This window comes from Pelophylax lessonae, assembly GCF_965119305.1.
Source record: "Pelophylax lessonae genome assembly, chromosome: 4".
Classification (NCBI taxonomy): domain Eukaryota; kingdom Metazoa; phylum Chordata; class Amphibia; order Anura; family Ranidae; genus Pelophylax; species Pelophylax lessonae.
The window spans coordinates 265115378-265130110 of NC_138771.1; the positions used below are offsets into that span (position 1 = coordinate 265115378).

Here is a 14733-nt window from a genome sequence, read left to right on the forward strand (position 1 = left end):
CCTGACATAATCATACCGCCAGGGAGGTTAAAAAACTGTCTTACTGAAAGAAGTCTTGGTTCCCAGGCACACGATGCATCAGGAGGGATTGGAATTGCAAGAAGAGGTTGGTAGATGCTGTTCATTCCTGTCGAGCCAGTTGACAGCCGCCTTAGTATTATCAAAGAACAGGGCTTCATCCCTAGCTACAACCCTGAGCTTAGCGGGATACAGCATGGCGCATTGGATTTGAAGATTGCGGAGGCGCCTTTTGACTTCTATGAACTTGGCTCTCTGCTTTTGGACTTTAATAAGAGTAGTCCAAGATGAGGATAATTTGGATCCGTTAACCTCTATATTGCCCTTGGTACGGGCTAATGCAAGGAGTTTATTCCCATCTCTGTAACCCAGCACTTTTAGGATAAATGGGCGTGGAGGATTACCCAGGGGTAGAGGTCTTGCAGGGATCCGATGTACTCTTTCCACTGCAAAGAAATATTCCAGCAGCCATTGCTCGATGAACTCAGTTGGGTTTTTCCCCTCCATGCGTTCAGGAAGGCCTAGTATGCACACGTTATTCCTCCTGAGTTTGTTTTCTAAATCATCTGTACAGTTAGCATAGAGAATGGATTGCAAGCTCACTACCTTAAGCAGATGTACCATCCCACACTTTCTTCATGTCACATAATGGTAACACATCTTCTCTAAGGTGATGGAATTTTGTGGATAAGGAGGTCAGGGTATAATTGCAGTTTTGCACTGCCAGGAATACATCCCTGAGGGTCGGTTCCCCTGTTAAAGCAGGTGTGGAGGCCTGTGTGTCAGCCACCAGTCCCTCTCTCCCCCCTCCATCTGCTGCCATTCCTTCTGCCCTTCCAACTCCCTCCATTACCTCATGTGGAGCAACTGCTGTTTGCTTCATGATGTTCTCTGGTATCAGTACAGCTTGTGCTGACACACCGGCCGCGGCTGCGTGGGGCCGGAGCCGCACTCCATGCAAATCTCTCCACCCGCTCTGCTGCCTCTATGCCTATATCCTTTGTCAGTGAGCGCGGTGGGATCGGGTCGGCGCCATTTTGGAATCCCGGGTCCAACGTCTCCCCAGCATCTTTAAGCCTCTTCTCCATCGCCCCGGTAAATGGATATCGCTGCAGCGTGGAGCTCGCAGACTCTCTACTTACAGAGAATGTAGTGGTGAGCCGACTGTCACCGTGGGTGCGTTTTTTAACTACTACTGAGCTGGAAGTTGGCGGGAGCATGGAGAGAAGCATCCACTCACATGCCAAGCCCCCTGCAGTAATAAAGTATTCTGTATGACTTCCTATTGTATTGGAACAGTGCATAGGCACTAGAAAACTGAATTTTTGTAAAATCTTACCGTAAAATTCCTTTCTCCGAGTCCTCTGACAGTCGCCGCCCCCAATCGTCTGTCTGTAGGCCTGTACAATCGTCTGTCTGGCGGGCAGAAGTGATCGCCACTAGAAAGGCAACCTTCTTAGACAGCAGAGTCAAAGAAATTTCCCTGATGTTTTCAAAAGGAGAACGTTGTAGAATGGACAGAACCAAGTTCAAGTCCCATGGAGGTAGATGCACCCTCCGAGGAGGGGCCAAATGACGCACACCTTGAATAAAGGTGCGAATCAACGAGTTAGACGCCACAGGGTGCTGAAAAAGGACGGCCAGTGCAGATAACTGGCCCTTAATCGTGGTCAACGCAAGGCGCTGGTCCACACCAGTTTGTAGGAAGGCCAACACCCTCGCCACCGGAGTAGGAACGAGGAAGGAAACCCCTGGCTTCACACCAGGCAAAATAAGCCTTCCACGTATGGTAATAAACCTTACCAGACGAGGCCTTCCGTGCTTTGAGCAAGGTAGGAATGACCTCTGAGGAGAGACCCCCGTCTCTCAGGACCTGGCTTTCAACAGCCACGCCGTTAAAGCCATCGACTGTAAAGCAGGATGGAAGATCGGTCCCTGAGACAGAAGATCGTCCCGTAACGGGAGCCGCCATGGAGGCTCGACGGCTAGTTGAATGATGTCCGCGTACCAAGACCGGCGCGGCCAGTCCGGTGCCACCAGAATCACCAACGTTGGTTCCGAGCCCAACCTGCGAAGGAACCTGGACAACAACTGAATCGGAGGAAAGGCATACATCAGATATCGGTGACAAGGCACCACCAGCGCATCCGAAGGCCTCTGCCAGAGGATCGCGCGTTCTTGCCACGAACCTTCCCACCTTGTTGTTTAACCGGGACGCAAACAGATCCACATCCGGGGATCCCCATTTCGCACACAGCATTTGAAACACCTCCGGGTGTAGGGACCATTCCCCCTGGTCCAGGGTCTGGCGGCTCAGATAATCGGCCTGCCAGTTCTCCACACCTGGAATGTGAACTGCTGAGATCGCCGGGACATGAGTCTCGGCCCAAGACAGAATGCTGGTCACTTCCTGGGCCGCCCGGGCACTCCTGGTGCCCCCTTGGTGGCATTTTCCATCTGTACCCGTACAGGGCGGCCCCGAAGACGATCTGACCATTGGAGCAGTCCACAGCAACGGCCGGAAGGATTTCCCTTGCGCTACGGCCGGAGACTGGAGCCACCATAGAAGATCCAATCTGGTCTGGTGACTCAGACACCCTCAGGTCCAAGGACTGAGGAAGCCTGTCCCATCTGGCCAGTATCTCCGCTTGGAGAGACCGCGTGTGAAACTGGGCAAACAGTATCGCCTCGAAGGCAGACACCATCAATCCCGGGGACCGCATACAGGTCCTGAGTGACGAAGATTCGTTGTCCCTGAGGGACCTGACCTCGTTCTGCAGGGTCCGGAGCTTGTCCTCCGGCAGAAACACCTTCGCTTGGGCAGAGTCCAGGACCATTCCCAAGTATGGAAGACGAACCGAAGGAGACAAAGTCGACTTCTGAACGTTGATGGTCCATCCGAACTTCTGGAGCGTCTGAACCGTAGTGGACAGATCACTCATCAGACTGACTGGCACTCGATCTTAACAGGAGATCGTCCAGATATCCCAAGACCGCAATGCCCTGTGCCCGCAACAGGCCCAGGACAGGAGCCAGCACGACCGAAAGGTAACGTCACAAACTGATAGTGTTCCTCCGTGATAGCGAATCGGAGGTACCTCTGATGACCCTCGAATATGGGGATGTGTAAATACGCATCCTTCAGGTCGATGGAGGCCAGGAAATCTCCCGGGACTCAAAGAGGCCACCACCGAGCGGAGCGATTCCATGCGGAACTTTTCAACGCGCACGAAGCGGTTCAGAGCTTTCAAGTCCAGAATCGGACGCACCTTGCCCTCCTTTCTGGGCACAGTTAACAGATCCGAATAAAACCCCCGAAATCTGTCCCGATGTGGCACCAGACGATCACCCCCTGGGCGAGCAGATCCTGCACTGCCCGATGAAGATCTTGCAACCGATCTGGGGTCACATGAAGATTTGAGAGAAAGAATCTGTCCGCCGGTCGCGAAAGGAATTCGATCTTGTAACCTGATCGAATGATTTCCTGAACCCACCTGTCCGGAATCCGGAGCAGCCAAGGTTGAAGGAAACCGCGCAGAAGTCCACCCACCCCTGAAACAGGTGAGGGCGCCCTTTAAGGCAATGGCGGACTGGGCCGCCGCACCAGCCTGTGCGGTCTTTGTTTGCCCGCCCAGGGCTTTCTCTGGCCACCCTGGCCCTTGAAGGGTTTTCCCTTGCCCTGCGCCTTGAAGGCACGAAAGGGCCCCGCTTACCGCAGAAGGACTTACTCCTAGGATTCTGGGGCAACAGTGTGCTTTTGCCACCAGTTACACCCTTAACCAACTCATCCAGGGATTCTGCAAAAAGGCGAGACCCCGCATAGGGGATGTTGGACACATTTTCCTGGAAGTCTGGTCAGCCGACCAACTTTTCAGCCAAATCAGGCGACGGTTCAGCACCGCGATACTGGATAGGCGCGCAGCTAACGGGGCCTCATTCAAGGCCGCGTCGCACAAGTACATGACCCCTTGATAGGGGGAGCAGAATCAGCCACAAGGGTGCGCCTGAGCACCTGGGTCTAATCCGCCACCGCTTGAGCCACCATGACAGAGGCGAAAATAGGTTTCAGCATGGAACCCGCCACCATGTAAGCATGGCGAGCAAGAGATTCAGCCTCCTATCCGTAGGATCCCTTAACACCGGAGAATCCTCGGTGGGTACCAGAGTGGCCTTGTTTAACCTGGCCACAGTGTGATCCACAGTAGGAGCCACACACCAGCGCGAATCCGTAGGAGACGCAAAGGGGTAAAGAAGTTGAAACTTTTTGGGCACCACAAAAGTGCGCTTTAAGTTACGCCATTGTTCATTCACAGTTGCATGAAACTCAGCGGGGCAAGGAAAAACGTGCGCCGCCTTACGGGATCTGTGTGTACCAAAAGACTATCCCCGGAGGATTGGGCTCATCCTCTAAATGTAAAGGATCAGCGCATCCATAGCTGCGCGGTCTGCGGCCGTCCCAGGGGGGGGAATCATCCACCCCCACAACCTCCGCCTCCCCTTCAGACTGAGAAGAGCGAGACCCTTCAAGGGGCACGCTACCTACGGCAACCATGTCAGACTCAGAATCAGAAAAAGAGAGCCTAGGCATTTTTCTAGTACCCTGTGCGGATATCAGAAGATCCACTTTTGACGACAAAGTCGCAAGTGCAGCAGACAGAGTAGTCAGAGCAGAGTATTCAGAGGACCCTGAACCATCCAACAAGGCTGGGGGAAATTTGCTGTCCTGGGACTCCATATTAAAAAACTTTTATTTTTTATTTTATATGGTACTGGCCCTTTAAACGCACCGCGATCCCCCGCAGTACACCGCTATGAGGGACAATGCAAAACGACCCCCAAGCAGGAATAAGCTGACAGTCAGAGGTATTCCCACAAAAAAGACAGCAAGACAGACCCCACAAGTGTTACCTACACGCCTGCCGATCTCCTCTGTGCAGAAAGAGGAAGTGATGTCACCGCAATGGGCTGAACTAGGGTTTTAGACCAAGGAAAAACGATTGCCCATAGAAAGTAATGGGAGGCTTTGGTTAAATGGCCGCCGACATGTGCTCAGAAAAAACACATTGCCACACACAAGATGGCGCCGCAAGGAGCCAAAACACACTACATACACACTGCTGTATAAGCGCCCACAGTGAAGCCAGCATGCTGCCCACACCTAAAATGGCGGACCGGCGGTTTTTAACCCCGCAGCGCTCGCCGCACTTGTCTGCACCTCCAAAAGCACCATACAGTGAAATAGGAGAGGGACCCCCACAAACCCACATAGCGTACCCGCTGTGAGAAAAGCCCCCGCAGGGACCGGGATCAGGGAGCCCAAAAACGCACAGACATGAGGGGATAACACTGACACACAGGACTGCCAGCCCCAGACAGAGGCCCCACACAGAGTGTACTTACCGTACCCGATGGCGTGGGGCGCCTCTCATCGACGGGAAACCTCCCACCCTCAGATGGCGGGGGTGCCGTCAGCCAAAAAGCAGGACGCTAGCAGTGCACGGAGAACCGTGGATGAGGCGTCCAGGCGAGGTAGCCACCTCGCAGGCTGTGCATCCCTGAGGACAGGGATGGGTCGTTTGCAAGGCCAGGGCAAACCATAGCCTGCTAAACGCTCGATGGCGGGCTGGGATTCCATAAGGCCCTCCGTCCTGGAACACCAGGACGACCAGTGCGACTCCCAGCTCCGCTACACCGTCATCATCTTGAAAAAGTGACTAACTAAACGCTGATAAAATAAACAGCTAGTAGAGCAAAGAAAAAACACATTTTTCAGAAATAAAATCATAAAACAGAAGAAAAGGCTGAGACTGTAGCCCCACACAGGGAGAGCCTCTCTCACAACCTAACTAGGCAGAAGACAAACTGAGTTGGGATGGCTGATAGCAGGGGGGTATTGGACCAGTGGGACAGCCCCCATAGGTGTGTCTATGTAAATTACTTTGTTTTTAACAAGTCTTATGCCTAGCTTGCTCCTATGGATAAGAGGTCAATACCCATTGGTGAAGACTGTATGAGTGGGCGGCGACTGTCAGAGGACGTAAGAGAAATATGCCATATTTCATATTTACCCAAGAAAAAGCATTTTTAGTTCTAAACAAACAAAACCTGCCACTGATAGAAATGATGAGGCACTATTCCTCCCACTGATACCAATGACAGGACATTAATCCTCCTCCTACTGACCACAAACACTAATCAATTTTTCTTCTACTCCCACTAAACAAATACTATAACATTATACTCATGGAAAAAACTGAATTTTTGTAAAATCTTACCGTAAAATTCCTTTCTCTGAGTCCTCTGACAGTCACCGTCCCTCATATAGTCTTCACCAATGGGTATTGACCTCTTATCCACAGGAGTAAGCTAGGCAGAAGATTTTGTTAAAAACACAAAACTTTGCATAGACACCTACAGGGGGCTGTCCCTCTGGTCCAATACCCCTGGCTAGCCTCATTCCCAATTCAGTTTGGTAGCAAGCAGTAGATAGTCCATAAACCCCAAAAGAGGGGTGGGGGCGGCGACTGTCAGAGGACTCAGAGAAAGGAATTTTACGGTAAGATTTTACAAAAATTCTGTTTTCTCTTACGTCCTCTGACAGTCGCCACCCCTCATATAGTCTTCACCAATGGGATGTCCCAAAGCAGTGTAGACATGAGGGGTGGGAAACGCAACCGTCCCAAGGTAACGAAACACCCAAGGTCAGATAAAAAAAACCTTATCTGAACCAAAAAGGTAACCCACTGGGTAACAGGAAAGCTCAACAGGAGCGAACAAACCCAGGAAAAAACCCCCACAGGAGGGGACAGGCTAAAAACGCCATGTCTCCCCCAAGGTACTGCCGCACCCAGAACTTTGCAGCCAAAGGAGGCATCCGCCGATGCCGAAACATCAAGTTTGTAAATTTTGTAAAGGTGTGCAGGGACAATCATGTTGCCGCTTGCACATCCGGGACACCGACGAATGATGGCGAAAGGCCCAAAACGCACCCTTCCTCTCAGAAGAGTGCGCCGTGACAGGGAAGGGCGGAACCTGATCCCCAGGCCAACAAGCCTGTACAATCTTCCATCGGAACCAGACAGGAATGGTTGCCGCAGATGCAGCCATACCCTTCCGAGGCCCTCAGGAAGGACAAAAAAAAAAAAAAAAGAGAATCCGACTTTCTGAAGGATTCCGTAGACGACAGGTAACCCTGATCGCCCTGACAACATCCAAGAAATGCAAGGTAAAACTCCGTAGGATGCGTAGGATTCGCACACAGCGAAAGCAAAACAATGTCCTCGTGGAGATGGATACCAGACACCACCGTTGGAGAGAAGGATTGATGAGGTCGCAAGACCACCTTATCCCTATGAACCACCAGGTAGGGGAAGCGACAAGATAGGACCGCCAACTCCGACACACTGCAAGCAGATGTGATGGTCACCAGAAAGGCAACTTTCCGTGACAGTGCAAGCAGAGGAATCTCCCGGGTGTTCTCAAAGGGAAGACGTTGCAAAACGGACAGAACCAAATTCAAGTCCCAAGGGATTAAGGGCGCCCACCGAGGGGGGGCCAAATGACGCACCCCTTGATAAAGGTGCGGATCAAGGAACTTGACGCCAAAGGGCGCTGGAAAGAATGGCCAGCGCAGAAAACTGACCCCCAACAGTGGACAGTGCAAGACTTAGGTCCACACTGGATTGCAGGAAGGCTAACAACACCCTTGCCACCGAAAAGTAGTGAGGATGGAAACCCTGCGATCTGCACCAGGCGAAGCAAGCCTTCCAGGTATGATAAGAAATCTTACCGGACGAGGCCTTCCTAGCTCTAAGCAAGGTAGGAGTGATCTCCGACGAGAGACCCCGATCTCCCAAGATCTGGCTTTTAACAGCCACGCCGACAAGGCCAGCGATTGTAAAGTAGGATGGAAGAACAGCCCCTGAGACAAACAACAGGTCCCCTCGTAAGAGGAGCCGCCAGGGAGGCTCGACGACCATTTGCATGACGTCCGCGAATCAAGACCGGCGAGGCCAGTCCGGCCCCCAGGACCACCAACCTCGGTTCCGAGACCAATCTGCGAAGGAACCGTGACAACAACTGGATCGGGGGAAAGGCGTAAATCAGACTAAACTGATTCCAAGGCACCACCAGCGCGTCCAAGGCAGCTGCCAAAGGATCGCGCGCGCTTGCCACGAGCCTTCCCACTTGGTTGTTTAGAGGAGGCGCGCCATCGCGCACACAGCATCTGAAACACCTCCGGGTGCAAGGCCATTCCCCCTGGTCTGGGGTCTAGTGACTCCAATAGTCGGCCTGCCAGTGTTCCATACCCGGAAAGTGAACTGCCGAAAACGCCGAGACCCGCGTCTCGCCCCAAGGCAAAATCTCGGCCACTTCCTTGGCCGCCTGGGCACTTCTGGTGCCCCTTTGGTGAGTGATGTACGCCACCGCAGTGGTGTTGTCCGCCTGCACCCGCACAGGGTGGCCCTGAAGACGAACGCACCAATGGAGCAAACAGAGCCTGATCGTGCTCAGTTCCAAGGCATGTATCGGTAGGGAGAATTCCTCCTCCAACCAAGTGCCCTGGGCAAACAATTTGCCCAGAACGCCACTTCAGCTCGACAGGCTGGCGTCCGTGGTGAGCACTTACCATAACAACGGCCGGAAGGACTTACCTTCCGTCAGAGCCGGAGACTGGAGCCACCACAAAAGGTCCGCTCTGACCTGGTGACTCAAAGATATCCTCCTGTCTGAGGACTGAGGATGCCTGTCCCCCCTGGCTAGGATCTCCGCTTGCAGAGATCGCGTGCAAACGGCATCGCCTCGAAGGCTGACACCATCAAACCTAGGGACCGCATGCAGGTCCTGAGTGATGAGGATTCGTTGTCCCTGAGGGACCAAACCTCATTCAGCAGAGTCCGGAGTATGTCCTCCGGCAGGAAAAAAACTCTCGCAAGGGCAGGGTCCAGGACCATTCCCAGAGAAGGGAGATGAGCAGAAGGGAACAATGTCGACTTCTGAAAGTTGATGGCCCACCCGATCTCCTGGAGCGTCTGAACCGTGGTTGACAGATCGCGCAACAGAGTTGAACTGGATCTCGACCTTAACAGGAGATCGTCCAGATATCCAAGGATTGCGATCCCCTGCGCCCGCAACAGGGCCAGAACAGGAGCCAAAGCTTTGGTAAACACCCTTGGAGCCGAAGGTAACGCCACGAACTGATATCGCTCCTCTGCGATTGCGAATCGGAGGGAGCTCTGATGACCCTCGAATATAAGGATGTGTAGAATTCTTGAGGTCGATTAAAAACCAGGAATCTCCCGAGCTCGGAGAGGCCACCACCGATCAGAGGGATTCCATACGGAATTCTTGAACCCGCACAAGCGGTCTAGAAACTTTAGGTCCAGAATCAGACGCCCCTTGCCCTCCTTCCAGGGCACCGCAAACAGATTTGAGTAAAACCCCCCGAAAACCTGTCCCGATGTGACACCGGGACGATCACCCCCAGGGCGAGGAGATCCTGAACCGCCCGTTGAAGATAGCGAAAACGATCTGGGGTTAATGAAGATTTGAGGGAAAGAATCTGCTGGGCGCGATCGAAATTCGATCTTGCACCCCGACCGAATGAGTTCCTAAACCCATCTGTCCTGAATGGTGGACGGGGCAGGCGTGCCAGAGTGGGCGGCTACAGACTTGCCCACCCAAGGCTTCTTCTGGCCACCAGAGGCCTGGAAGGATTTGCCCTCGTAATGTGCCTTAAAGGCACGAAAGGACCCCTGGTAAGGATTTAAAGGAAGGGCCCCACTTACCGCGGAAAAAAACTTACCCTTGGACACATGGGGCAGCAGAGTGCTTTTACCCCCAGTGACCCCCTTCACCAACTCTTCCAGGGAGTCCCCAAAAAGGCGATTCCCTGCATAAGGGATGTCAGACACCGACTTCCTGGAAGTCTGGTCGCCGACCAGCTCTACAGCCACACAAGGCGATGGATAGTTCCTGCGACAGCAGAGAAGCGTAAGGCTTAAGGGGCCTCATCCAAGGGCGCATCACAAAGGCATTAAACCGCCTGAACAATTTGGTCCACCATGTCCAAAGTAGCAGGAGGGGCGGAATCAGCCACAAGGGTGCGTCTGAGCACCTCAGTCCACTCCACCACAGCCTGAGAGACCACTGAGAGACCATTACTGAGGCGAACACGGGCTTCAACAAGGAACTTGCCACTACATAGGATTGGCGGGCAGGAGATTCCTATCCGCCGGGTCTCTAAGCACCGGGTAAGCCTCCGTGGGCATCAGAGTGACCTTGTGTAAACCGGATACCGTGTGGTCCACCTTAGAGGCCACAGTCCAGTGCAAAGCCGTCGGAGACGCAAAGGGACCACGGTACTGAAACCGTGTAGGTACCACAAAATTTGCGCATTTAATTGCGCCATTTACATTCACAGTTGCATGAAACTCAGCGGGACAGGGAATACCTGAGCCGCTTTCTGGGTTCATCCCTTAAATGCAGTGTATCCACAACAGAACTATAAGCGCAGACATTGCTGTGCGTTCTATGGCCGACCCAGAGGGGGAGTCGACCCCCTCCACCTCCCCACCGACCGAGAGGACTGAGATCCTTCAGGGGGTACACTGTCCATGGCAACCATATCTAGCTCAGGATAAATAGACTGAGACAGGCTGGGTCTTTTCTAAAAGCCCGCTCAGACATCAACAGAGCCACTTAAGACGCTAAAGTCGCAAGTGCAGAAGGAAGGGAGCTTAGCTCAGAAGATTCAGGCATACCTGAACCCTCCACCAGCGCTGGGGGAAACATGCTACCCTGGGACTCAAAAAAAAAAAAAAAAAAACCCTACTTAAAATTTTTTCTGGCGCTGGCCCTTTACATCAGCGTCAGCGGCGGACCCCTCCGCAAAGAGGACCAGCATATGCCGCTAAATACAAGGTAACATAGCTGCCAGTAAGGCATGACCCAGAAAAAACAGCATAGAAAAGCCCCCCAGAAGTGTAGCTGTACTATACTAGCTTCCAGCCCGATCCGACTGAAGAAAGGAAGTGATGTCACAACGCTAGAGGCTCAAACTGGAACTGACTAAGGAAAAATGGTTGCCCATGTAACTATGGGGAGGCTCCGGGAAAATGGCCGCCGAACCATACACTGCCCACATTAAAGATGGCGCTCGAAAGGGCGCGGATACACTAGGGAAAATGGCTGCTGAATGCCCACACATGAAGCCAGAACAGCATGCCCACTCCCAAAATGGCGGCCCTGCGTGTTTTACACCGCAGCGGCCCCCACCCCCATGTCTGTACCCCTAAAGTGACACAAAACACTCCCGAGGGACTCCGGGACCCCCGCAAACCCCCCACAGCGCGGCATGACCGCAAATAGCACCCCAGCAGGGACCGTGAGGGAAACACAGGGACCGCACAGACAGACATGAGGGCATCACACAGACTCTAACAGACTGCTATCCCCATGAGAGAAGGCCCCACACACACCCCCGGGCGTACAATGTATAGACAGAGGGGGTAGCTAGTTACTCACCGATCCATGCGAATTCGTGGTTGCCACTCTGCGACGGGAAGCCTCCCACCCCGGGTGGTGGGAGTGCCGTCAGCCAAACAGGATTCTAGCAACACGCGGCGTACCGCAGTTGAGAAATCCTAGCGAAGTGGCCACTTCGCGGGCTTTGTCCCTGAGGACAGGTCGTTTGCGAGGCCAGGGCGTACGCATAGCCTGCTAAACGCTCGATGGCGGGCTGGGATTCCGTAAGGCTCTAGTACAACCAGTCCGATTCCCAGCTCCGCAAACGCTTGAGTCTTCCGAAGTCTGACTAACTAAGCGCAGGAACAAATAAAAAGCTAGTAGTGCAAAGGAAAAAACACACTTAGCAGAAAATAAAATGTAATAAAACAGAGAAAAAGGCTGAGACTGGAGCCCCAGCACAGGGAAGCCTGCCTACTCCTATCTAGGCAAAAGAGAAACTGAATTGGGAATGAGGCTAGCCGGGGGTATTGGACCAGAGGGACAGCCCCCTGTAGGTGTGTCTATGCAAAGTTTTGTGTTTTTAACAAAATCTTCTGCCTAGCTTACTCCTGTGGATAAGAGGTCAATACCCATTGGTGAAGACTATATGAGGGGTGGCGACTGTCAGAGGACGCAAGAGAAAGTCTGCTGTAAATGTTCCCAATCATGCAGTCATTATGCAAGATGCACCTACTTTATATAGCTTGTGGTTTTCAGATGAGACCACGTCAGCCAACCGTAGACATTCCTGGTACTGCTTTGTGTTGTGCAGTACAGTGTGCAGCAAGTAAGTCATCATTGGTAAGCATTGGCTCCGTAGAAACGTCATTTCGTGTTTACGTTCTGGATCCTCCTCTGCATCCTAATACAGACAGCAAAATTTCAGTTTTCACACAACAGATATAGTAGTTTACATATATAAAAAGGTGTCCATATTTGTTTTATACTGCAAATTTTATTGGTTTACCATCATAGCTTTATCACCAATAATCATAATCCTTTGTAGATGCTCCATTATACTACAATCTATATTTCAGAATATCAGAACTGTAGTGACAGTGGTAGCACAGTTTTTCCTTGCACCAACAATGTAAACTAGAACTTATACAAGATGTTGTAATTACCCACTCAGCAATGTTTTAGAACTTAGTAGCTCAAAAGGCACTGGGAAAAAACTGCTCCCTTTTTGTGGCACTGACTCATTCTACAACAGGAAGGCACTACAGGACACAGTCCTAAAGAAACTGAACTTCCTCCCTGAGGAAGACACGTGACTCTGTGTAGCCACACGTTGGCGAGGGGCAAGGACGGTGAGCACACCAGGAACCAGTGTGGAGCTGGATATCAGAGGAGTTTCTGTAAGGCTTGTGTTTTTATGAGAGCAACTGAATCTTCACAGAAACGGAGTACATATACCTGTATTAGTCTGGCGGGCTGGAAGTACCTGAAAAAGGGGGAACCCTGAGCATGTTTTTTTTCAATAAATCGTTTTTAGAAGGATATAAGCACTATTGGTGTTTTTATCTTTATATTCATGATCTCTGGATGCCATTACCCTTTATGAGGAGATGACAGAGGAGAAGGTTGGAGGAGCTGGATGTAGCCCTAGTTAGGCTAAAAGGCTTTTTCTGACCCTATTGATTGTGGTGGTCACAAAACTCCAGGTGAGATTATTCCTGGTGGGGGGAGCCCTCTGAGGCGACATACGATTTTTTGTGTACGAGAAAGAAGTTGAGTGGTGGAAAAGCACCGTTTGTGCATCATCACTTTTGCATTATGTTATGTTTGCATGGCCATTTATGAAAATTAATTTGTGGGGATTGCACAAACATAAATTTTTTTAAATTTCACTATATTTTTGTTAGATTGCACACACTCTTGGTTTAGTTTGATTATATTGGATATATTTGTGATATGTGGTTTGGCTTAATATGACATCTGACACTTTCAATCACGTATAATTAGCACCAATTATGTGTATATTTTTGAAGAGTTTTTGACACTATCATATTGAGCACTATTAGCGTGGCATTATAATATTGGTTGAGAAAAATGTAGACACGCTGCATATTTTCAGAACTGCAATTCACATCACACAAGCATTATAGTATAAACGAGCAACATAAAAAAACAATTATTTTCCATGTGCCCTAGAAGTGATTTTTTTTATTCAGTATGAAAAAGAACAAGTCACAATACAATGGGTATGATTTACTAAAACTGTAGAGTGCAAAATCTGGTGCAGCTCTGCATAGAAACCAATCAGCTTCCAACTTCAGCTTGTTCAATTAACCACTTCCGGACTGCCCACCGTGTATTCACAATCGCTACTTTGACAGATAGCTGCCATAGCCCCAGGTATTTATTTATTTATTTTTTACACAACAGACGGTCAGCTTGAACATAAAAGTGGTCCTAGCAGCAGATATGCCATGGGAGCATTTAGATCTCCCATTAAAGAAGCCCTGCCCTGCTTATTACTATTATAAGGTTTGTTTACATTCCTTGTAATAGGAATAAAAGTGATCAAAACTTTATTTTTTTTTTTTAAAAAGGGACGGCGTAAAATGAAAAAATAAAAAGTAAAATAAATAATAAGAAAAAAAAATTGAAAGCGTCCCATCCCTCCGAGCTTGCGCGCAGAAGCAAACGCATATGCAAGTCGCGTCCACATATACAAATGGTGTTGAAACCACACGTGAGGTATCGTTGCAATCGTTTGAGTGAGAGCAATAATTCTACCACTAGACCTCCTCTGTTGCTCTAAACTGGTAACCTGTGAAAAAATTTTAAGGCGTCGCCTATGGAGATTTTTTAAATACTAAAGTTTGTCGCCATTCCACAAATGTGCGCAATTTTAAAGCATGACATGTTCGGTATCAATTTACTCGGCATAACATTATCTTTCACATTATAGAAAAAAATTGGGCTAACTAAAGTTTTCTTATTTTTTTTGTTAAAAAAAAAAAAAGTATTTTTTGCATTCTCCAATTTCAATAAATCAATCCCAATGTGTCTATGAGCCCTTACTCTGTGTGGCCAATCCTCTACATCAGTTGTTGCCAAACTGTAGCTGCGGGCCGGATGTGGACCTTTGCTCGCCTTGATTTGACCCTTAAGACACTGTTCCTCCAACTAATATGAAGCACTATTCCTCCCACTGACACCAATGATGGGGCACTATATTCCTCCCACTGATACCAGTGG

General features: G+C 50.5%; 1 protein-coding gene across 1 annotated transcript in view; it reads right to left on the reverse strand.

Annotated features, from left to right (window-relative positions):
- The window catches only part of NUP107 (nucleoporin 107), a 116117-nt gene that overhangs the window by 4041 nt on the left and 97343 nt on the right, over positions 1 to 14733 (reverse strand). The window contains exon 27 of the mRNA XM_082252760.1: positions 12221 to 12388. Coding sequence (XP_082108886.1) covers positions 12221 to 12388 — 168 coding nt within the window. The remainder of the gene's footprint in view (positions 1 to 12220; positions 12389 to 14733) is intronic.